The sequence below is a fragment of the Neoarius graeffei genome, chromosome 7 (genome assembly GCF_027579695.1).
Source record: "Neoarius graeffei isolate fNeoGra1 chromosome 7, fNeoGra1.pri, whole genome shotgun sequence".
In the NCBI taxonomy this organism is placed as follows: domain Eukaryota; kingdom Metazoa; phylum Chordata; class Actinopteri; order Siluriformes; family Ariidae; genus Neoarius; species Neoarius graeffei.
This window is the reverse complement of record NC_083575.1, coordinates 64,485,277-64,510,161: the sequence shown is the minus strand read 5'-3', so window position 1 is coordinate 64,510,161 and position 24,885 is coordinate 64,485,277. Positions and strand designations below refer to the sequence as shown.

General features: G+C 40.7%; 1 protein-coding gene across 1 annotated transcript in view; it reads right to left on the bottom strand.

The window, feature by feature from the left end:
* LOC132888895 (kinase non-catalytic C-lobe domain-containing protein 1) overlaps positions 1-24,885 on the bottom strand; it is a 125,824-nt gene that overhangs the window by 24,814 nt on the left and 76,125 nt on the right. Inside the window, exons 20-25 of the mRNA XM_060924989.1 lie at positions 23,146-23,342; positions 10,611-10,721; positions 10,359-10,506; positions 10,020-10,202; positions 7,836-8,051; positions 5,855-5,937 (exon numbers count right to left, since the gene is read on the bottom strand). Coding sequence (XP_060780972.1) covers positions 5,855-5,937; positions 7,836-8,051; positions 10,020-10,202; positions 10,359-10,506; positions 10,611-10,721; positions 23,146-23,342 — 938 coding nt within the window. The remainder of the gene's footprint in view (positions 1-5,854; positions 5,938-7,835; positions 8,052-10,019; positions 10,203-10,358; positions 10,507-10,610; positions 10,722-23,145; positions 23,343-24,885) is intronic.

Here is a 24,885-nt window from a genome sequence, read left to right as displayed (position 1 = left end):
TTGGTTTGCCAACTGCCAAAAAAGAAAAGAAAATGGCAGAGTGTGTTGCTGAACTAACCGAGGACAAAATAAAAACTCTACTTGAAAACACCCCCCCAAACACACAAAAAAGCCACAAAATATGGAATGAAAGTATCTTTATTTTTCAAGAATTATTATTATCGCATTTTTCACAAATTACTACTGTCATTTCATCAGTTTCTTTACATTCTAAGTGGAAATGATTTTGTCGGGGGGTTTGTATAAAGTTTTTATTTATTGAATTTGCAAAAAATAAAAATGTTCTGTTTCTCAAAGTCCAGTGAATGTGGATAGAATAACACAGTTATTCCACTCAATCTTGTCGTACATGGCGTAGAGCCAACTCGGCGCTACACGCCTCGTCAGCTATCAGCTCATGTATGACTTGATTTCGTGGAATAACTTAAATGTGCTCTAAAAAATTTTAACCATAAAGTAGAGGAGATAATTAGTTTACTTAAACTTTCTTTTCAGGAATGATACAATAAAATGTTATTCATAACAAATAGGGTTGTGAGTGTTATGTGCATGCATTATATTATTTTCAAACTTATTCTTTGATGACAAATTCCATTCTTTTTTTAATATAAGAATTTTTTAAGCATAAAAATGGTTTCCAGATTTTTCACAATTTAAAATGTTTAATCGAGTGCTGGAAACATCAACAAACCATGAACTTCAGTTTTAGTAGATCATAAGGAATAGTAATCAAGTTACAAAGTTAACACATGAACAGAGGTTACTGATCTTTGTTTAAAGCTTAGAGAAATACAAAATACGTACATTCACTAATATCAATTCAAACCATGACGAAAATCCAAATAAATTAGCAACTTTAGTCTCCAGGTTTAATATTGGAACTCCTGATTCAGCCTAATTTTGTCAACTATGAACTGACATGCATGTTCATGAAGGTGATCATATTCCTCAATTTGGACTTCATTTTCTATATGATAAAAACACTGATTAATACAGATGTTGCTTATTTGTCTTTTTAGTAAAAGTTAATTACAACCCCGATTCCAAAAAAGTTGGGACAAAGTACAAATTGTAAATAAAAACGGAATGCAATAATTTACAAATCTCAAAAACTGATATTGTATTCACAATAGAACATAGACAACATATCAAATGTTGAAAGTGAGACATTTTGAAATTTCATGCCAAATATTGGCTCATTTGAAATTTCATGACAGCAACACATCTCAAAAAAGTTGGGACAGGGGCAATAAGAGGCTGGAAAAGTTAAAGGTACAAAAAAAAAAAGGAACAGCTGGAGGACCAAATTGCAACTCATTAGGTCAATTGGCAATAGGTCATTAACATGACTGGGTATAAAAAGAGCATCTTGGAGTGGCAGCGGCTCTCAGAAGTAAAGATGGGAAGAGGATCACCTATCCCCCTAATTCTGCGCCGACAAATAGTGGAGCAATATCAGAAAGGAGTTCGACAGTGTAAAATTGCAAAGAGTTTGAACATATCATCATCTACAGTGCATAATATCATCAAAAGATTCAGAGAATCTGGAAGAATCTCTGTGCGTAAGGGTCAAGGCCGGAAAACCATACTGGGTGCCCGTGATCTTCAGGCCCTTAGACGGCACTGCATCACATACAGGCATGCTTCTGTATTGGAAATCACAAAATGGGCTCAGGAATATTTCCAGAGAACATTATCTGTGAACACAATTCATCGTGCCATCCGCCGTTGCCAGCTAAAACTCTATAGTTCAAAGAAGAAGCCGTATCTAAACATGATCCAGAAGCGCAGACGTCTTCTCTGGGCCAAGGCTCATTTAAAATGGACTGTGACAAAGTGGAAAACTGTTCTGTGGTCAGACGAATCAAAATTTGAAGTTCTTTATGGAAATCAGGGACGCCGTGTCATTCGGACTAAAGAGGAGAAGGACGACCCAAGTTGTTATCAGCGCTCAGTTCAGAAGCCTGCATCTCTGATGGTATGGGGTTGCATTAGTGCGTGTGGCATGGGCAGCTTACACATCTGGAAAGACACCATCAATGCTGAAAGGTATATCCAGGTTCTAGAGCAACATATGCTCCCATCCAGACGACGTCTCTTTCAGGGAAGACCTTGCATTTTCCAACATGACAATGCCAAACCACATACTGCACCAATTACAGCATCATGGCTGCGTAGAAGAAGGGTCCGGGTACTGAACTGGCCAGCCTGCAGTCCAGATCTTTCACCCATAGAAAACATTTGGCGCATCATAAAACGGAAGATACGACAAAAAAGACCTAAGACAGTTGAGCAACTAGAATCCTACATTAGACAAGAATGGGTTAACATTCCTATCCGTAAACTTGAGCAACTTGTCTCCTCAGTCCCCAGACGTTTACAGACTGTTGTAAAGAGAAAAGGGGATGTCTCACAGTGGGAAACATGGCCTTGTCCCAACTTTTTTGAGATGTGGTGTTGTCATGAAATTTAAAAAAAAAATCACCTAATTTTTCTCTTTAAATGATACATTTTTTCAGTTTAAACATTTGATATGTCATCTATGTTCTATTCTGAATAAAATATGGAATTTTGAAACTTCCACATCATTGCATTCCGTTTTTATTTACAATTTGTACTTTGTCCCAACTTTTTTGGAATCGGGATTGTATACAATTCATAAGTCAGTAAGTAAATCAAACAGTGTAATTTTAATTTCCATCTGGGATGAATAAAGAAAATTAAGAAATCTATCTATCATTTTGTTAATGTTATGGTGTATTAAGGCTCTTTGTTAACCAATATATTAAATAATGCCAGTTAAGAGAATCTTAAAGTAAAGCATTAACTAACTTCAAATGTAATATCGGAAATGAACAGCTGCGGCTCCAATACACAGCTATGCAGCCAAAATAGGAACAGACAGATCAGGATTTTTCCATCACACTTCACCGCATGTCCATATGTCACAACTGGCTCTTATCCAGATCTCACACGTTTCTCCACATACAGTACGACTGCCAGTAACAGTCCTTTTTTCTTTACCTTCTTGCCCTAACCATGAACAACTCGTTCAAACCCCAGAGCAAACCTTCCCCTCATTAATCTCATCAAGGCTCATGAAGCCAGATTGTCATGCTGTGATTTTTTTTATTCCTAGTTACAGTTGTAGAGCCGTAATTTGACACTGATTTTGAAAAGGTACAAATAAGGGTCACTGTACAACAGAGGTCTGAGATATACAAGTCTTGCAAAAAGTATTCATCCCCCTTGGTGTTTGTCCTGTTTTGTCTCATTACAAGCTGGAATTAAAATGGATTTTTGGGGGTTAGCACCATTTGATTTACACAACATGCCTACAACTTTAAAGGTGCAATTAAAAAAAATATTGTGACACAAACAATAAGATGAAAAAACAGAAATCTGGAGTGTGAATAGGTTTTCAACCCCCCCCCAAAGTCAATACTTTGTAGAGCCACCTTTTGCTGCAATTACAGCTGCAAGTCTCTTGGGGTATGTCCCTAATGTCCCTAGCCACTGGGATTTTTGCCCATTCCTCAAGGCAAAACTGCTCCAACTCCTTCAAGTTAGATGGGCTGCATTTGTGTTCAGCAAACTTCAAGTTATGCCACAGATTCTCAATTGGATTGAGGTCTGGGCTTTGATTAGGCCATTCCAAGACATTTAAATGTTTCCCTTTAAACCACTCCAGTGTAGCTTTAGCAGTATGTTTAGGGTCATTGTCCTGCTGGAACGTGAACCTTTGTCCCAGTCTCAAACCTCTGGCTGACTCAAACAGGTTTTCCTCCAGAATTGCCCTGTATTTAGTGCTATCCATCTTTCCTTCAGTCCTGACCAGCTTTCCTGTCCCTGCAGATGAAAAATATCCCCACAGCATGATGCTGCCACCACCATGCACAATGCCACATACTGTTGGGCAAACTCCAAACGTGTTTTCTTATTTTTCTTTAAGCAATGGCCTTTTTCTGGTCACTCTTCCATAAAGCCCTGCTCTGTGGAGTGTACAGCTTAAAGTGGTCCTATGGACAGATACTCCCATCTCCGCTGTGGATCTTTGCAGCTCCTTCAGTGTTATCTTTGTTGCATCTCTGATTAATGCCCTCCTTGCCAGGTCTGTGGGTTTCGGTGGGTGGCCTTCTCTTATGAGGCTTGTAGTGGTGACATATTCTTTCCATTTTGCCATAATGGATTTAATGGTGCTCCGTGGGATATTCAAAGTTTGATGAATACTTTTGTGCCCTTGCACGCACGCGCACGCACACACACACACACACACACACACACACAGGTGCTTGAAAGTTTATCGAGCTTTCTACATTTCTGCATAAATATGACCTAAAACATCATCAGATTTTCACACAAGTCCTAAAAGTAGATAAAGAGAATCCAGTTAAACAAATGAGACAAAAATATTATACTTGGTCATTCATTTATTGAGGAAAATGATCCAATATTACATATCTGTGAGTGGCAAAAGTATGTGAACCTCTAGGATTAGCAGTTAATTTGAAGGTGAAATTAGAGTTAGATGTTTTCAATCAATGGGATGACAATCAGGTGTGAGTGGGCACCCTGTTTTATTTAAAGAACAGGGATCTATCAAAGTCTGATCTTCACAACACATGTTTGTGGAAGTGTATCATGGCACGAACAAAGGAGAGTTCTGAAGACCTAAAAAAAAAGCGTTGTTGATGCTCATCAGGCTGGAAAAGGTTACAAAACCATCTCTAAAGAGTTTGGACTCCACCAATCCACAGTCAGACAGATTGTGTACAAATGGAGGAAATGGAGGAAAAATGTTTTGTGGATGGATGAGGCCAAAATAGAATTTTTTGGTTTAAATGAGAAGTGTTATGTTTGGAGAAAGGAAAACACTGCATTCCAGCATAAGAACCTTATCCCATCTGTGAAACTGTTGGGCCTGTTTTGCTGCATCTGGGTCAGGACGGCTTGTCATCATTGATGGAACAATGAATTCTGAATTATACCAGTGAATTCTAAAGGAAAATGTCAGGACATCTGTCCATGAACTGAATCTCAAGAGAAGGTGGGTCATGCAGCAAGACAACGACCCTAAGCACACAAGTCGTTCTACCAAAGAATGGTTAAAGAAGAATAAAGTTAATGTTTTGGAATGGCCAAGTCAAAGTCCTGACCTTAATCTAATCGAAATGTTGTGGAAGGATCTGAAGCGAGTAGTTCATGTGAGGAAACCCACCAACATCCCAGAGTTGAAGCTGTTCTGTACGGAGGAACGGGCTAAAATTCCTCCAAGCCGGTGTGCAGGACTGATCAACAGTTACCGGAAACGTTTACTTGCAGTTATTGCTGCACAAGGGGGTCACACCAGATACTGAAAGCAAAGGTTCACATACTTTTGCCACTCACAGATATGTAATATTGGATCATTTTCCTCAATAAATAAATGACCAAGTATAATAACTTTTTGTCTCATTTGTTTAACTGGGTTCTCTTTATCTACTTTAGGACTTGTGTGAAAATCTGATGATGTTTTGGGTCATATTTATGCAGAAATATAGAAAATTCTAAAGGGTTCACAAACTTTCAAGCACCACTGTACATATGTATCAGCTTTATTTTAATAAAGCTGAAGGACATGTTTGTTTTCATGTCGCCGCTATCGTATTTCTCTAAAAGCAACAGGCTTGGCCTGTAATTGTTTTTGTAGCAAACCTAAACGTGTTACAGGACAGGAATTTCCTCAGGGTTAAGCATTTACAGAACAGGTCAAATCAGTATTTTATGAAGTATTTTGCAAAGCACATTTGGCCCTTCACTTTGAAAAATTAAACTATAAAACCTTCTGTGTGAAACACAGGCTGTACAGACTCACTTGGAGATGCTGACTGCCTTTTCTTTCACTCCCTGTGCTCTGGAGTTGAGGAAATGCACAGGGTGACAGCCTTGGAAGATTTCCTAAATAGACAAAACAGATGGAGGAAATGAGTAGAGAGAACTCTTGTCTCCATCTAGTGGCTCAGATTGGCAAGTGCATCATCAATAGCCAGGGGAAAAGAAAGAAAGCAATGTCCTCCATGGAAAAGGCTGTATTCATTTTGTTTTTACGTCCATAACTACAGTGGAGAAAATCTAGTGCACTTATAAATTCCCAAAATGCTCTTCAATACCTAGTGTCCAAATTATGTACTTTGTCAGGTACAAATTACCCATACTGCCCTCCAAAGGCAAACCACAGCATCTGAACTTACACAGAAACTGAGAAATACGACTCCCAAATGTGTAGCCAAATGTTGTGGGAAGTAAAGTTTGTAAAAGGTTTAACAGAAGTTCAAAAGTATTTTCAGTCCTTAGTTACTGTGTCGGCGGCACGGTGGTGTAGTGGTTAGCGCTGTCGCCTCACAGCAAGAAGGTCCGGGTTCGATCCCTGTGGCCGGCGAGGGCCTTTCTGTGCGGAGTTTGTATGTTCTCCCCATGTCCACGTGGGTTTCCTCCGGGTGCTCCGGTTTCCCCCACAGTCCAAAGACATGCAGGTTAGGTTAACTGGTGACTCTAAATTGACCGTAGGTGTGAATGTGAGTGTGAATGGTTGTCTGTGTCTATGTGTCAGCCCTGTGATGACCTGGCGACTTGTCCAGGGTGTACCCCGCCTTTCGCCCGTAGTCAGCTGGGATAGGCTCCAGCTTGCCTGCGACCCTGTAGAGCAGGATAAAGCGGCTAGAGATAATGAGATGAGATGAGTTACTGTGTCTGAAGATGATGAATGGCCTATATACTGGGTCGGGTTTGGTTTCACTGATGCATGATTTTTATTCACGGCTACTTACGTTAGAAATTCAATTGCCTGCATTACTGTGCTACTTTATTTTATTGACCATTTGTAACATGGAGAGATGTGTGAGACAGACACCAGAGGAACTGAATTCATCCTGAATAATCCTTTTTGTTTCTCAAGGCAGATGATTTCTTAGTGGACTGACCATCATTGTCGAAGAGCAGAAAAATATAAATGCATAAACGCTTTACAGCATAAACAATGTGGCTACAATGCTACTTGTACAGTCACTTTTCACTGCACATTCAAAAACATGAATTGGCCACAAACTAACCCATAGTCCTTCGAGCTCTGGTTCTATTTCCAATCAACTTCAGAGAAAATGGGACAGGTTATTGTAACGAAAGATTCTGGGCTAGACATCCTGGGCCTTAAGGCAGCAATGCTGGATAGAAAGCTGTGGCAACAGATCTGTTATGATAACTGACGATGTTCGACCTGGTGACGTGAGGTGAGATTGTAACGAAAAAAAAAAAATCATGTTGGTGCACAATGATGCCATTATAAAGTTCAGTATGGTATGGAAGAATTTCTTGCATTGCTTTTTTTCTGTTTCTGTTCGGTTAACCAACCTATATCAGATGCAATGAAATTAATGATTAATGTTCATTTGTGAAGTTTTCACCCTGTATGATCAGAAAAAGGAGGGTATTTCTATTTGATCATACTGCATATTTGGATAAATGATGTACGGTATGTTGAGAAATAAAATAGCACAAATATACCTTTGATGACAGACTAAGTGACCATTCTGTGTTTTTATAGATACGTGTTTATCGATGTAAATACGGTTGCACTGCATAGAAAAAAAAAAAAAAAGTGTTGCCAGTTTTGCCCCAATGCACCATTATTCCCTGTTGGAGTCATTGGTACTGGTTCTATGAAAAAAAAAATTCAATTTCCAGTTTTCTGATACCAAAAGTTCTCTTTACTTGTGCAGAATTAAAAAGCCCCCTAAGGCTGCTCTAACTCAGAGAGCCAAGTGAGTGAAAAAGAAGAGAGCTCCCTGCTGTGTTGGTACCTGTTGAAGCAGTGTGAGCTGATGTGCTGTGTTTAGAGGACTGTGCTCTGTCTGACTGAATGCCACTTTTTCCTCATTCCTCAGAGACACGTTGGTCAGCTGGCTCAGCAGGGAACTGTAGCAGGGCCGGGGCAGTGCTGAAGCGATTGAGTACACTTTCTCCTTTGGTTGGCTCACCTGGGGCTCCACCACACGGGATACACGCCACTGAAAACTCTGTGTATAACACACAAACACAGCAGTGGTAATAATTAGCAACAGTCACAAGTAGAAATAATACAGATCTCGTGCTAGTAATACAAAGACAAATACTGGGAGTAAAGCCATTGCACATAATATACATTAAACATATGCATGAAGAGGAAATGGGGGAAAAAAAGCAAATGGGGAATCATAAGAAAAAAAAACTAATTATCACTGGAACTAATTAGATTAACATTTAACAGTTATTCCATGAAATCGAGTCGTACATGAGCTGACAGCTGACGAGGCACGTAGCACTGAACTGGCTATAAGCCATGTATGACGGGATTGAGTGGAATAACTTATTCTATTCACATTCACTGGATTTTGAGAAACAGAACATTTTTAGCAAATTTGATAAAGAAAAACTTTATACAGACTGTGTGTAACACACAAACACAGCAACAGTAATAACTAGCAATAGTCACAAGAAGAAATAACACAAATCTAGTGCTAGTAATACAAAGAAAAACCGGCTAGTGGCCTAGTGGTAGCGTGTCCGCCTCTCGATCGGGAGATCGTGAGTTCTATTCACAGTTGGGTCATACCAAAGACCATCATAAAAATGGTACCTACTACCATCTGGCAAGGCACGCTGCAATACAGATGCGAGTGGGGAGTCAAACTCTCGTGGTTACCAGAGGACTAGCCCCCCTCTGTAACCCTAGCTATGTAATAGGCGAGAGGCCGAGGGCTGTGAAACGGAGATCGGCACTGCCCCCGATGCACCACTTGGCGTGGAAAAGGGAAGGACAATACAAAGAAAAATATTGGGAGTAAAGCCTAAGGGTGGCATTGCGGGGTAGGGTCACAATACGATACATATCGCGATACGGTGATCACGATACGATACATATCGCGAGACACTGTACATTATCTGACATTTTGGTAAAATAAAAAAAAAAAGACAAAAACAAGAAAATTATGGTTGAAAATGCTAATTTCCTTTATTAGCTGGTTTGACAGAGACAAATTACATGTTCTTTTTTAAAAGCAGCAGGATGTTCACATTTTCTGGGCTGAGTGATGCCCTTTGAACCGTAACTATATGACCAGCAGTTGAGAAAACACGTTCGCTATGGGCATTTTATCCTCCTTCACTTTTCTAGCAAATATGATAGGATTTGTGAAATATGTCAAATAACTACTGATTAACTAGCCACAAACGAGTTATCACCACACTACCTTAAAACCGTAAAGCAGAAATGATAGATGGTGCCGGCTTAGAAATGAAATCTTGCATATTCACGTCCGCTTCCAACAGATCCTTGTTTAAGCGAGCGTGATTTTGCGAGATCCAAAATGGCGGCCCCCATTGCAAGACGCTTCGGAGCTGAACAGAAGTAAAAAATGTGAGTTTCTTCAACGAAAATCATTTTAAAACAAACATGAACGAAATGACCAGTTAGGGTAAGGTATCGCAATACTTGTGGACGATACAATACACGAATCATGCCGCAGAAATCGTGATATATCGATGCATCGGTGAATCGTGGCAGCCTTAGTAAAGCCATTGCATAGAATCTACAGATCTAGTGCTCTAGTAACACATCTGATAAAATCATTTCCTCTTAGAATGTAAACAAACTGGTGAAATGACAGTTGCAATTTCTGAAAAATGCTACAATAATAATTCTTGAAAAATAAAAAGAGATACATTCTTACCATCAAATACTTTTATTCCATATTTTGTTGCTTTTTTTGTATTTTTTGGGGTTTTGTTTTTGAGTAGAGTTTTTATTTCGTCCTCGGTTGGTTCGGCAACACGCTCCGCCATTTAGTTTTTCTCTACTCACGGGATATGAGCCGATAGCCTAATAGTAGAGTAGCCAATCAGAGCATGTGGTTGCTCATATCCAGTGAATGTGGATAGAATAGTTCGATTTACAGGACAGCACTATTCTGAGCTTTTCAAAATGAGGCCAGATCCATTATGCTGACCTTCCTTGCTGCATCATCAGCAGACGTTTTCCTGCAAAAGGACTGAACTGATTGGACATCAAGATCCTCCGAACCATCGATTGGACTCTCCCCACAAATCGACACCCCATAGCCCCGCCTCTTTTTCGGACTGTTTTGTAGCATTGTGAGTAGATGTTCTCCACGACTGTCCACTGGCGCCACCTGGAGCCACAACACAACAGCAGGTGCATTGGTACTGTAATCCTCACACAACTTTGTGTTTATTATAGGCTACAGACAGAAGACTAGCAAACATCATGAAATACATGAAAGGTTGTTGAGATTCAGCAACAGATGATTAATACAGTCTTGAATTACCTCAGACGTGAGGAAGGTGTCAAGGGTCAACTGAAGGCGGGAGTTGGAGGTAAAATCCACTGATCGGCTGTCTTCTAGCCAACACTCTAACAGGTCCAGAGTGCGATGATACACCTTAGCACTGTCAGTAGAGAAGTCCTTGTTTGCTCTGTATGGATATTTTATAACACAAAGCAGGACAGCGAATGTTAGTAATTAACTATTAGAAAACAGCTCTCAAAATAAATGGTACTGATAAGTCATCATGCTTACGCTACACAGCTGTTAAATTTGTCCATTAGAAACTGGAGGAATTCCTCAGGAGTACAGAAATAGCGGAAGGTATAAAGAAAGTGCTGGATGTATCCTTCCACAAGAGCATTTCTGTCAAAGGAGGAAAGAAAAGGTATCATTCATCACCTGGTACCACTTATGCTGCGCGTGACTAAAGGACGTAACTTGTAATTTCAAACCTCTGACTAGGAAAAACCAAAGAAAATGCCCCTTAACTCGGAATTCCTACTTAGGAACTCAGGCCTCCCAGTATGAACCGTAAACAAAGTAGCACCTCTTATCTTTAAACGAGTTATGCAGCACGTGCAAGTATTTACTTTAGATCAGGCAACATTCAGACATATTAACTTATTAAATCTATAGTAAGGACTACACGTTTTGCTGTTTTGAGGAGGTAAATATATATTTAACAGTTATTCCACGAAATCGAGTCGTACAAGAGCTGACAGCCAACGAGGCGTGTAGTGCCGAGTTGGCTATAAGCCATGTACGACTCGATTTCGTGGAATAACTGTTTTATTCTATCCACGTTCACTAGATTTTGAGAAACAGAGCATTTTTATTTTTTGCAAATTCGATAAATAAAAACTTTATACAAAATATCCGACAAAATCATTTGTGCTTAGAATGTAAACAAACTGGCAAAATGACAGTAGCAATTTGTGAAAAATTATATAATAATAATTCTTGAAAAAGATACATTCTTACCATCAAATACATTTATTCCATATTTTGTTGCTTTTTTTATTTTTTGGGGTTTTGTTTTCGAGTAGAGTTTTTATTCCATCCTCGGTTGGTTCACCAGCAATGTTCTTTTTGGAGAGCAGTGGCTTTCTCCTTGCAACCCTGCCATACACACCATTGTCGTTCAGTGTTCTCCTGATGGTGGACGCATGAACATTAACATTAGCCAATGTGAGAGAGGTCTTCAGTTGCTTAGAAGTTATCCTGGGGTCCTTTGTGACCTTGCCAACTATTACACGCCTTGCTCTTGGAGTGATCTTTGTTGGTCGACCACTCCTGGGGAGGGTAACAATGGTCTTGAATTTCCTCCATTTGTACACAATCTGTCTGACTGTGGATTGGTGAGTCCAAACTCTTTAGAGATGGTTTTGTAACCTTTTCCAGCCTGATGAGCATCAACAACACTTTTTCTGATGTCCTCAGAAATCTCCTTTGTTCGTGCCATGATACACTTCCACAAACATGTGTTGTGAAGATCAGACTTTGATAGATCCCTGTTCTTTAAATAAAACAGGGTGCCCACTCACACCTGATTGTCATCCCATTGACTGAAAACACCTGACTCTAATTTCACCTTCAAATTAACTGCTAATCCTAGAGGTTCACATACTTTTGCCACTCACAGATATGTAATATTGGATCATTTTCCTCAATAAATAAATGACCAAGTATAATATTTTTGTCTCATTTGTTTAACTGGGTTCTCTTTATCTACTTTTAGGACTTGTGTGAAAATCTGATGTTGTTTTAGGTCATATATTTTAAGTTCGTTTCTTAGACAAGTATATTTTTTAAGTTTGTTACCTTGTTAACAGTTTCGGCGAGAATCTCCCGCCTTCTTCAGAAACAGTCACCAGATGTCGAGTGGTGACGTGCCTTATCAGCTGATGTTGCGTGCAGGAGGCGTGAACGTCCCGCCCAATTTGACAGGTAGTCCACGCCTCCTGCTGTGAGGTCGCTCCTCCAGGACGGCGCTCCAGGTGTGCGACAGTGCATACGCTCCCTCGTCCCGGTTCATCGTCCTCTGCGCCCGCTTGCGTATCTCCACTGCCTCTAAAATCCAACGCTGGAATCTATTTTCTTCAGCGCGAATGACTCTGGCCTCTTCCCAATTCATTATGTGATTTTGCCGTTTGCAGTGGTCTGAAATGGCTGATTTTAGGTTTTCTTGGTGTGCTTTTTCTTTTTCGGATCTTGTGAGTCTTCTTGTTGTTTCTTTTTCACATTCTAATTGGTGTTCTTTCCTTCGAGTATGGAAGCATCTGCCCGTTTCACCAATATAGACTTTATTACATGAACGGCAAGGGATTTCATAGATGACGTTGCATTTATTGTCCAGTTGTATTTTGTCTTTGGGGTGAACTAGCAGCTGTCGGAGGTTCTTGTATGGTTTGACCGGGGTGTTGATGTGGTATTTCCTCATGGATCGTTGGATGCGTTCTGTGACTCCTTTTATGTATGGTAGTGTGACAAAGCCTCGGTTTGTTTTTTCGGTGTTTTTTCTTGTTTGTTTATTTTCTTTTATTTGTGTCTGTAATTTCCCTTTCCGAATTGCCCACGGTGGATATTGGCAGTTTTTTAATGCCTGTTGGATGTGTTGTTCCTCCTCCTGTCTGTCTTTCTCCTCCGTGATGTTCTGTGTTCGGTCGTATAGTGTTCTGATTACTGACATTTTGTGTGCGATGGGATGTTCAGATGTCCAGAGAAGATATTGGTCGGTGTGTGTAGGTTTTCTGTATGTTGTAATTCTAATGTTCCCTTCTTCTGTGTGGTGTATTTTTAAGTCCAAAAAAGCTATTGTCTTGTCCGTTTCCTCTTCGTGTGTGAATTTGATGTTGCCTGTCTTGTCTATGGAGTTTAAATGATCCGTGAGTTGTTGTGTGTGGCCTGTTTTGGTTATTTCAAGAATGTCATCAACGTATCTTTTCCAGAAGATAGGTTTGCAGTCATCCGGTGCTGTTTCTATGGCTCGGGTTTCCAGATCCTCCATAAAAAAGTTACATAGAGTGGCAGATAGCGGGTCCCCCATTGCAAATCCCTCTTTTTGTCTATAGATTATGCCTCTAAATTGGAAAAATGTGGAAGTGGAAATGAAATGTAATAGTTTTGTTATATCCTGTACTGTAAGTTTTGTGCGTTTTTTCAGGGTTCTGTCTGCTTTTAACCGGTTTTCTACTATGTTGAGAGTGTTTGTGACCAGTGTTTTTGTAAAGAGGGATATGACGTCATGCGATACAAACATTTCATCCTTTTTTATCTTGATTTCCTTTAATTCTTTCGCCAGTTGTTTTGAGTTTTTGCAGTGGTATTCCGTGAGTCCGAGGAGTGGTTTGATTATGTCTGCCAACGTCTTGGAAAGGTTGTAAGTAACTGATCCTATACTGTCTACTATGGGTCTTAGTGGTGCTCCGGGTTTATGAATTTTCGGTGTGCCGTATATCCGGGGGGTGATGTTTGCTGTGGGGATGAGGTGGTTGTATGTTTGTTTATCGATTTTGTTGTCATCCAGTAACGGTTTGAGTAATAGCTTTAGTCTTCTTTTCTTTTCCTCCGTCGGGTCTTTTTTTAATACTTCATATGTGTTTGGGTCCGTGAGCATTTCATTCATTTGTTTTTCATATTGATTAGTGTCCAGGATAACCGTGGTCCTCCCTTTATCAGCCGGTAATATTGTTATTTTCTTGTTCTTTGTGAGTGTTCTGATGGCTTCCATTTCCTGTTTGGTTATGTTTCTGGGTGGCGGTTTAGCTGAGGTGAGGATGCCTGCTATTTCATTCCTTAATGCGGCCTTCTGTCCTTGGTCCTGTATCATGTTGCACGCTAGTTCCGTGGCTAATACGAATTCTTCATGCGGGATTTTATTTGGTGTGATGGCATAGTTTAGTCCCCGTGAGAGTATAGTGCGTTCTGCTGTTGTTAGTGTGTGTTTAGACAGGTTGCAAATCCAGTTTTCGTTTGTTTGCTTGTCCTTGCATTTATTTTGTTTCTTATTGATAAGTCTGTTCAGTTTTTTAATATGGCGTGTTTTTGTTTTTGAAAACTCTTGTTCTTGTATTGCATTCAGATGTTCTTCCATATTTTTTTCCATGTCACTGCTGAATTTGAACCGGCGTTTGAATTCTTGTTTTCTTTGTGCTATTTCTGTGTTTAAATTGTTGATTTTGTTAGTCGTGCATCTGATTCTTTCTCTTACCAGAGTCATTCGCGCTCTTTCGATGGTCCTTTCCGCGTTTCTTGTTGGTATCGGATTTTTTATGTAGAGGCTTGCTGGAATGACGCCTTCGTCTCGGCAGCGGAGATTGAAGCGGAGATGGTTTCTTTGTCGCGCCAATTTTTTTCCTAGCTTTTCCAGGTAGCGTACCTCTTTGGCACAATCTTCTCCATAACTTATTTTTAATACGTAGTGGATGTTCATTATGTCTAACTATTACAAATATTTTAAGTTCGTTTCTTAGACAAGTATATTTTTTAAGTTTGTTACCTTGTTAACAGTTTCGGCGAGAATCTCCCGCCTTCTTCAGAAACAGTCACCAGATGTCGAGTGGTGACGTGCCTTATCAGCTGATGTTGCGTGCAGGAGGCGTGAACGTCCCGCCCAATTTGACAGGTAGTCCACGCCTCCTGCTGTCAGGTCGCTGACAGCAAGCGGGCGCAGAGGACGATGAACCGGGACGAGGGAGCGTATGCACTGTCGCACACCTGGAGCGCCGTCCTGGAGGAGCGACCTGACAGCAGGAGGCGTGGACTACCTGTCAAATTGGGCGGGACGTTCACGCCTCCTGCACGCAACATCAGCTGATAAGGCACGTCACCACTCGACATCTGGTGACTGTTTCTGAAGAAGGCGGGAGATTCTCGCCGAAACTGTTAACAAGGTAACAAACTTAAAAAAATATACTTGTCTAAGAAACGAACTTAAAATATTTGTAATAGTTAGACATAATGAACATCCACTACGTGTTTTAGGTCATATTTATGCAGAAATATAGAAAACTCTAAAGGGTTCACAAACTTTCAAGCAGCACTATACAGGCTATTTAGGAACCTGACAGCCTGCAGGTAGAAACTATCCATGACTGGATACTACTATACCATTATTCAGATGTCAATCTGGGGAAAAAAAAAGTTGATTTTGTGAGCTTTCTTCAGGCACTGTGTCTCGTTGATGTCCCGTATAACTAGGAGTCTGTTGCCTATGATGAGTTCTGCTGTTCTCACTGCTTTCTGGAGAGCCTTGTGGTTTCTGGGTGGAGCAACCGCCATACCATATAGTGATGCAACCAGTCAGGATGCTCTCTATGGTAAAGTGGCAGAAGTTGGTGAAGATGTTAAGGAAACAGTCCAAACTTGTTGAGCTTCCACAGGAAATCGAGTCTCTCTGACAGGCAGGCCTAATGATCGTCTCAGTGTGATGTGTACACTGAGGAACCTGAAGTTACTGACTCTTTCCATGACAGCTATGTTGATGTGTATGGGGGCGTGTACTCCACCCTGCAAATACCTGTAGTCCAGTATCAGTGTACAGCGCAACATTAGGAGACAGATGACTGAAGAAGTGCAATGCTATGAGTTTCCATATCAAGGAAATACCATTCATATAAACACATAAATACAACATATAAGAGAACATATAAAGCCTAGGTCACAACTGGCCGTACGTGCTCCTATGGCCGGTCTACGTGCAAAAAACGCAAGAAACGCATGGAGGGCGCGCGTGAAACGCACGGAGGGCGTGCGTGTGACGTGCTGATTTTCGAGCTGTAGACTGGCCGCAGACCCGCCGCAGAGGTTCTTTGTCATGTCAAACAAACTCTACGGGCGCTTACATTTTTTTCAGGTTGCAAGACAAACTTACGGCCAACGTGCGTCTTTCTCCACGAACAAAAAAAAAATGCAGCGATTTGGGAAACACCAAAAATCGCACGGCCAAAAAATCGTACGTCCGGTTGTGACCTAGGCTTTAGGTATATAAAGCAGGCAATATTTTGCCCTCCAATAATCAACAATGATTGATATCCTAGGATCAATCATTATAGCTCCCTGCAAAAATGTACATAATAGGGATTTCCTTGACTGGACTTGCTTTATTATAATCACAAAAGTGTCGCAGTGTCTGGACGTCCAGGACAGATTGACCTGTTCTGTTTCAAGAGCTGCAGATGAAGACAATGAAATTCTATTTGAGTTTTTTTTTAACAGTCATTTTCACATTGTCTCAATATCATGTCCACTTTTTCAAAATTCTTCACACAGTGTGCTTTACAAACATGCACCTGAGCATGTCAGTTAACAAAATGCACTGAAACCACCAAAACACTTCATACTTCACCCAAAAGTGACTCATGCTGCCATAACTATAGTACATGCTCTCTCCTATAAGACTACTTTTCCCTCAAAGTACAATGAATGAAAAACCACAAACAACCTGAAGCACTGCAAAATGCATATATACTGTGTGTTGCTGTATCCTACATTTTTACATAATTGTTGCACTGCAAAATAAAATAAAAAAAAAAGTATGACACCTCTTACAATAAGTATTGTAACACCAAATACAGTAAATCTGAAACTGAGCTACAGTGTCTTGCAAAAGTATTCATCCCCCTTGGTGTCTGTCCTGTTTTGTTGCATTACAAGCTGGAATTAAAATGGATTTTTGGAGGGTTAGCACCATTCGATTTACACAACATGCCTACAACTTTAAAGGTGTAAATTGTTGTTTTATTGTGACAGAAACAATAATTAAGATGAAAAAACAGAAATCTGGAGTGTGCATAGGTATTCACCCCCTTTCCTATGAAACCCCTAAATAAGAGCTGGTCCAACCAATTCACTTCATAACTCACATAATTACTTGATTAAGATCCATCTGTGTGCAATCAAAGTGTCACATGATCTGTCACATGATGTCTGTATAAATCAACCTGTTCTGGAAGGACCCGGACTCTGTTACACTGCTAATCAAGCAACATGAGAACCAAGGAGCCTCCAAACAGGTCAGAGGCAAAGATGTGAAGAAGTATGCATCAGAGTTGGGTCATAAAAAATATCCCAAACTTTGAATATCCCAGGGAGCACCGTTAAATCCATTACAGCAAAATGGAAAGAATATGGCACCACTACAAACCTGACAAGAGAAGGCCGCCCACCAAAACTCACAGACCAGGCAAGGAGGGCATTAATCAGAGATGCAACAAAGACACCAAAGATAACACTGAAGGAGCTGCAAAGATCCACAGTGGAGATGGGAGTATCCGTCCATAGGACCACTTTAAGCCGTACACTCCACAGAGTGGGGGTTTATGGAAGAGTGGCTAGAAAAAAAGGCATTGCTTAAGAAAACACATTTGGAGTTTGCCCAACAGCATGTGGCAGACTCCCCAAACACATGGAAGAAGATTCTCTGGTCAAGTGAGGCTAAAATTGATTTTTTTGGCCATCATGGGAAATGCCATGTGTGGCACAAACCCAACACCCTGAGAAACCCAATCCTACAGTGAAGTATGGTGGTGGCAGCATCATGTTGTGGGGATATTTTTCATCTGCAGGGACAGAAAAGCTGTTCAGGACTGAAGGAAAGATGGATGGCACTAAATGCAGGACAAGTCTGGAGGAAAACCTGTTTGAGTCAGCCAGAGGTTTGAGACTGGGACGGAGGTTCATGTTTCAGCAGGACAATGACCCTAAACACACTGCTAAAGCTACACTGGAGTGGTTTAAAGGGAAACATTTAAATGTCTTGGAATGGCCTAATCAAAGCCCAGACCTCAATCCAATTGAGAATCTGTGGCATAACTTGAAAATTGCTGTACAACGCAACCCATCTAACTTGAAGGAGTTGGAGCATTTTTACCTTGAGGAATGGGCAAAAAAAATCCCAGTGGCTAGATGTGCTAAGCTAATAGAGCCATACCCCAACAGACTTGTAGCTGTAATTGCAGCAAAAGGTGGCCCTTCAAAGTATTGACTTTGGGGGGTGAATACCTATGCACACTCCAGATTTCTGTTTTTTCATCTTAATTATTGTTTGTGTCACAATAAAACAACAATTTTAACCTTTAAACTTTAAACAATCATTTGTTGTGTAAATCAAATGGTGCTAACCCCCAAAAAATCCATTTTAATTCCATCTTATGTGACAAAACAGGACAAACAAAAAGGGGGATGAGTACATTTGCAAGACACTGTATATGTGCAATACTGTAAAAGAAAAATACATTACCATCAATTACTGAAAATACATTACATTCAATACCAAAAATGCCAAATAGCAAGCTTTCACTGTGCACGGTAATTTGCATGTATATTGTCCATCAGTGTCTCAGAAGTATACTGTTGGCCTGGTCTAAATCAATCCTGTCCTCTGCATTTGGCCATACATTTTAATCAACATCACATCGAATGCTCTCTCCTGCCATACACTGAGGAAAAAAAAAATCTCTTAAGAGTGCCTTATCCAGCCCTGGATGTTCTCCACGGTTACAGTTAGGTCCATATATATTTGGACAGTGACAGAAATTTAGTTTTTTTGCCTGTTTACTGAAACATATTCAAGTTATAGTTATATAATGGACATGGACATAAAGTCCAGACTTTCAGCTTTCATTTGAGGGTATCCACATTAAAATTGGATGAAGGGTTTAGGAGTTTCAGCTCCTTAACATGTGCCACCCTGTTTTTAAAGGGACCAAAAGTAATTGGACAATTGACTCAAAGGCTATTTCATGGGCAGGTGTGGGCAATTCCTTCGTTATGTCATTCTCAATTAAGCAGATAAAAGGCCTGGAGTTGATTTGAGGTGTGGTGCTTGCATTTGGAAGATTTTGCTGTGAAGAAAACATGCGGTCAAAGGAGCTCTCCATGCAGGTGAAACAAGCCATCCTTAAGCTGCGAAAACAGAAAAAACCCATCCGAGAAATTGCTACAATATTAGGAGTGGCAAAATCTACAGTTTAGTACATCCTGAGAAAGAAAGAAAGCACTGGTGAACTCATCAATGCAAAAAGACCTGGACGCCCACAGAAGACAACAGTGGTGGATGATCGCAGAATAATTTCTATGGTGAAGAGAAACCCCTTCACAACATCCAACCAAGTGAACAACACTCTCCAGGAGGTAGGCGTATCAATATCCAAATCTACCATAAAGAGAAGACTGCATGAAAGTAAATACAGAGGGTTCACTGCACGGTGCAAGCCACTCATAAGCCTCAAGAATAAAAAGGCTAGATTGGACTTTGCTAAAAAACATCTAAAAAAGCCAGCACAGTTCTGGAAGAACATTCTTTGGACAGATGAAACCAAGATCAACCTCTACCAGAATGATGGAAAGAAAAAAGTATGGCGAAGGCGTGGTACAGCTCATGATCCAAAGCATACCACATCATCTGTAAAACACGGCGGAGGCAGTGTGATGGCTTGGGCATGCATGGCTGCCAGTGGCACTGGGTCACTCGTGTTTATTGATGATGTGACACAGGACAGAAGCAGCCGGATGAATTCTGAGGTATTCAGAGACGTACTGTGTGCTCAAATCCAGCCAAACTGATTGGTCGGCATTTCATAATACAGATGGACAATGACCCAAAACATAAAGCCAAAGCAACCCAGGAGTTTATTAAAGCAAAGAAGTGGAATATTCTTGAATGGCCAAGTCAGTCACCTGATCTCAACCCAATTGAGTATGCATTTCACTTGTTAAAGACTAAACTTCAGACAGAAAGGCCGACAAACAAACAGCAACTGAAAACTGCTGCAGTAAAGGCCTGGCAGAGCATTAAAAAGGAAGAAAAACAGCGTCTGGTGATGTCCAGGAGTTCAAGACTTCAGGCAGTCATTGCCAACACAGGGTTTTCAACCAAGTATTAGAAATGAACATCTCATCTCATCATCTCTAAACGCTTTATCCTTTTCTACAGGGTCGCAGGCAAGCTGAAGCCTATCCCAGCTGACTACGGGTGAAAGGCGGGGTACACCCTGGACAAGTCGCCAGGTCATCACAGGGCTGACACATAGACACAGACAACCATTCACACCTACGGTCAATTTAGAGTCACCAGTTAACCTAACCTGCATGTCTTTGGACTGTGGGGGAAACCGGAGCACCCGGAGGAAACCCACGCGGACATGGGGAGAACATGCAAACTCCGCACAGAAAGGCCCTCGCCGGCCACGGGGCTCGAACCCGGACCTTCTTGCTGTGAGGCGACAGCGCTAACCACTACACCACCGTGCCGCCCCCAGAAATGAACATTTTATTTACAATTATTTAATTTGTCCAATTACTTTTGAGCCCCTAAAATGAAGGGATTGTGTTTAAAAAATGCTTTAGTTCCTCACATTTTTATGCAATCATTTTGTTCAACCCACTGAATTAAAGCTGAAAGTCTGAACTTCAACTGCATCTGAATTGTTTTGTTCAAAATTCATTGTGGTAATGTACAGAACCAAAATTAGAAAAATGTTGTCTCTGTCCAAATATTTATGGACCTAACTGTATGTCCATACAACCAGCAGCCACTGGACCTAAAAGGGACATCTGGTCATGTGGGCAGTGGTCATAAACCTTCCATCTGTATGCAGAAAAAAAATTCAGTGGCTTTGAGGAAAGGAGAGTATGGTGGCAGGAATAATGACATCATCCTGGGATGAGCTGTAAACCAGCCTGTGACTTGGCAGGAGTGATGAAAGGCCACATTGTCCCATACAATCATAAATACTGGTAAATTCTGCCTCTCTGCTGAAAGTCTTTCATATAGTTCATCAACTATTGCATCCTCCTATTGAGGCGTAAATATTCCTCCCCTTCCCCCTGTGGGAGGTAACCGCTGTGTCCTACAGTAGTGAGCCAAGACACTATGTCAAATTACAGTACTACTACTGGATATGCATATACATATCAATCAGATATCTTGAGTCAGAATACTCTATAGTACCTGTTGGTTTGCCTAAAAATCCTCACTATTGCTGGGTTTCACGTGACGTCACATCCGCCTCATTAGTTATTCAAAACTTTACTTGGTGGTCTACCAAAGCTCAGCTGACAAAGTGTTTGTACGGAGAAGGTGCATTGCTCGCATGAAAAATGCCTTACGCTTGCATTGTTTTAGGTCGTTCGAATCGATCAAACCGTGAAACTGATAAAAGTTTCTTCAGGGTTCCCTGTGAACTAATAAAAAAAAAAAAAAAAGGTGAACGAACATGGGATTTCACAAAAAGACGTTGAGAAAGGTGGCTTTTGAACCTCTCACTGAAATCGAAGGGAGCAGAGTCGAAGCATGCTCGAGTTTGCAGTGATCACTTCGTGAAAGGTTCGTATAGCTACGTCCTTAGTGTTTTCCAAGTACTTTTCTTGCTACGTGCCACTATTTTATGGTACTTTTTTTTGCGTCATGAAGGTTGTGACAGAATTCTTACCCAGCCATACAGTTACAATGCGCCGTGATCACTTCTCCAGTGATTGCAGTGATTTAAATTTTGTTAACTTTTGAACTGAAACCAGTTCAACAGGGTACTTTTGAACAGGGTATCTATCACTACGTTTACACTGCAAGGCTTAATGCTCAATTCCGATTTTTTTGTGAAATCCGATTTTTTTTGTGAGGTCGTTCACATTAACAAATATATGCGACTTGGATGTGATCCTCAGTATGAACGAAAAGCGACCTAAAAGTGTTCCGCATGCGCATTGCAGGATACGACGACGTCACACGCAGTGAGCATGGCCAGTGTTTACGGAAGTAACCTAAAGTTTCCTGTGTATGACAGTAGCCAGCATGGAGTACCTGGCGATGATGCAGTTGTTGTTGCGACGGAGCCAGAACATGCACAATAGCCTGATGTTAAGGAGGAGGTTGAGAAGGAAGAGGGCAAGGGTTTTGGCTCAGGCGTTCTGCGGGGTAGTGACTGCAACCTCCGTTCAAAGGAACATCAAAGCCATGTTGTTGTAACTTTTTTTGAGAGACCTGCCGCCTACTTCAGCGCAGAATAGTGACATTTGTGGCTGGTTGATGACGTGTAAGTCGGATGAATGCGACCTGGCGGTTCAGACTGAAGTCGCATATGAAAAGATCGGATAGGAATCGGAATTAGGACCACATATCCAAACGGCCTGGGTCGGATTTGATCTGTGTCGTTCATATTGTCAATAAAAGATCGGATACAGGTCACATACGGGCGAAAAAATCGGATTTGAGTCACTTCAGCCTGCAGTGTGAACGTAGTGTAAATGTCTGCAAAAACTGCCGTAATTGTACAGAATTTTACTGGTGGTGAATAATTACTGAGAGGGGGATTTATGAATTTTGGAAGAAGTTGCCACTGAATGCATTTTGTATGAAAGCAATGCAAAAGTATTCTCAGTTTTGCTCACAGTCTACGAATATGGTGAATATGCTAAGTGTTTTGAAACAGTGAACATGGTATTGAGACAAGTATGAAAATGATTGTAAAAAACTGTAACATGAAGCAAATTTGGTTGAGGAAACTACCATAATCCATATTTTTGCCTCGAGCTCTAATGTGATATTGTTTTAGGGTGATATATAATCTGTTAAGACAAGATACAATGACCATAACAGGTGATGCAGACAGTGTAATAAAAAATAAAGAAATGCATACAGGAAAAGGGAAATAATATAGTGAATGTTGATACAGTTATCCTTAATACATGAAACATTTGTGGGAAAAGGTTTTGAACTTGGGAATAAAGCAATAGAAAAACAGTATAACACTAGAATCTCATTGTCTATCTCAATTCATTTCTTCCCTACCTGGCATATAAATAAGCCATCAGGCCTTTGGGTGTTCCAGCCAGTAGGGGAGAGCAACCTCTTGTTCTGTGCTGCTCAGGCACCAGGCTCAATATGGCTGGATCTTCACTGGCTTTGAGGTCTACTGTAGAAGATCCGGAAGAAGCCAGAGAGGGCAGTAGAGAGAGGGGCAAACCCCACTGTTCTACATACAACACCTGACAACACAAGGACATCAGTCATCAGTGCAGAGTTTCCCAAAAGCATCGCAGCACAAAGATAATCGCTGAATGGTAGAGCGAGCAACACAATGAACGCTCTCTCTCCTAGTTAATACACTCTCAGCATTAAGATGCTTTTGGGAAACCCACCGCAGAATGGTAAAATGTCTGAGCTGGACTACACTGCGTTGTCTGGGGACATACATTCATAAATAAATCAGTTAAGTGGACTTAGGGCTTGGTTATTCCCCATTATACAAGTAATTCAACTCCTGAACTTGCAAAATAATTAATTCAAAATGTTCTGGTGGGAATAGACTTAAATGTCAGAGTGCCTCAGCACCACTTTTGTCAGTAATCTCATCTCATTATCTCTAGCCGCTTTATCCTTCTACAGGGTCGCAGGCAAGCTGGAGCCTATCCCAGCTGACTACGGGCGAAAGGCGGGGTACACCCTGGACAAGTCGCCAGGTCATCACAGGGCTGACACATAGACACAGACAACCATTCACACTCACATTCACACCTACGGTCAATTTAGAGTCACCAGTTAACCTAACCTGCATGTCTTTGGACTGTGGGGGAAACCGGAGCACCCGGAGGAAACCCACGCGGACACGGGGAGAACATGCAAACTCCGCACAGAAAGGCCCTCGCCGGCCACGGGGCTCGAACCCAGACCTTCTTGCTGTGAGGCAACAGCGCTAACCACTACACCACCGTGCCGCCCTACAGTATATTTATTCTTGAAAAAAAAAAAAAAGACAAGTTCCTTACCAGAATCTTACATTTTTGTAACAAAACTGGTAGCTATTAGTTGTGTCAAAATTGAATTTGACTCACACCAACAATTTCTCAGTGAGTACATTAAAGTTGTAAAACAGAGTAAATCAAGGTTGTTGATGCAATATAGTGATACTGATTAATGGAAATTAAGGCTACATAACTTGCCAGATGTTATACAAGGTCTCACTCTTTCAAAAACAAAAAGAATGTTTAGAAAATATTTACTAGTAGATGTTGAGATAATCTGGGTTTCATATTATTTTGCCCTATTTATTAAACTGTAAAGTGTTTATAATATGCCACATTGCTGCTGAATTCTCAAATCTGATTGGTCAGAAGATGTTGATTAATTTTGCTGTAACAGCATCGCTGTCAATCAAGTCACAGGTTTATATTAATGTGTTTGTTCTAATACTTTAATAGTTTCTATAGTAACAATTCATTGAAAGAGACTTAATCTAAGATTAATAAATAGATTAAAAACATGTTATTTAACATGTTAAATTACATAGAACATAATATGCATAGAACCACTGATATGGTAACGTTTTCTTTGAAGAGATTTTTATTTAACACTAACAGGTTACCCCAGGCATTGCCTGGGTTTTTCAAAATTCTGGGTTGCCCCCAGACTTCCATGTCAAATTTGGTGAAGATCCATCGAAAAATGATGTTAACTCAAGACAAACAAAAATCCAAACATCCACTGCCCAGAGGCCCACTGGGGACCAAATATGGAATTTGAGTTCTGCCA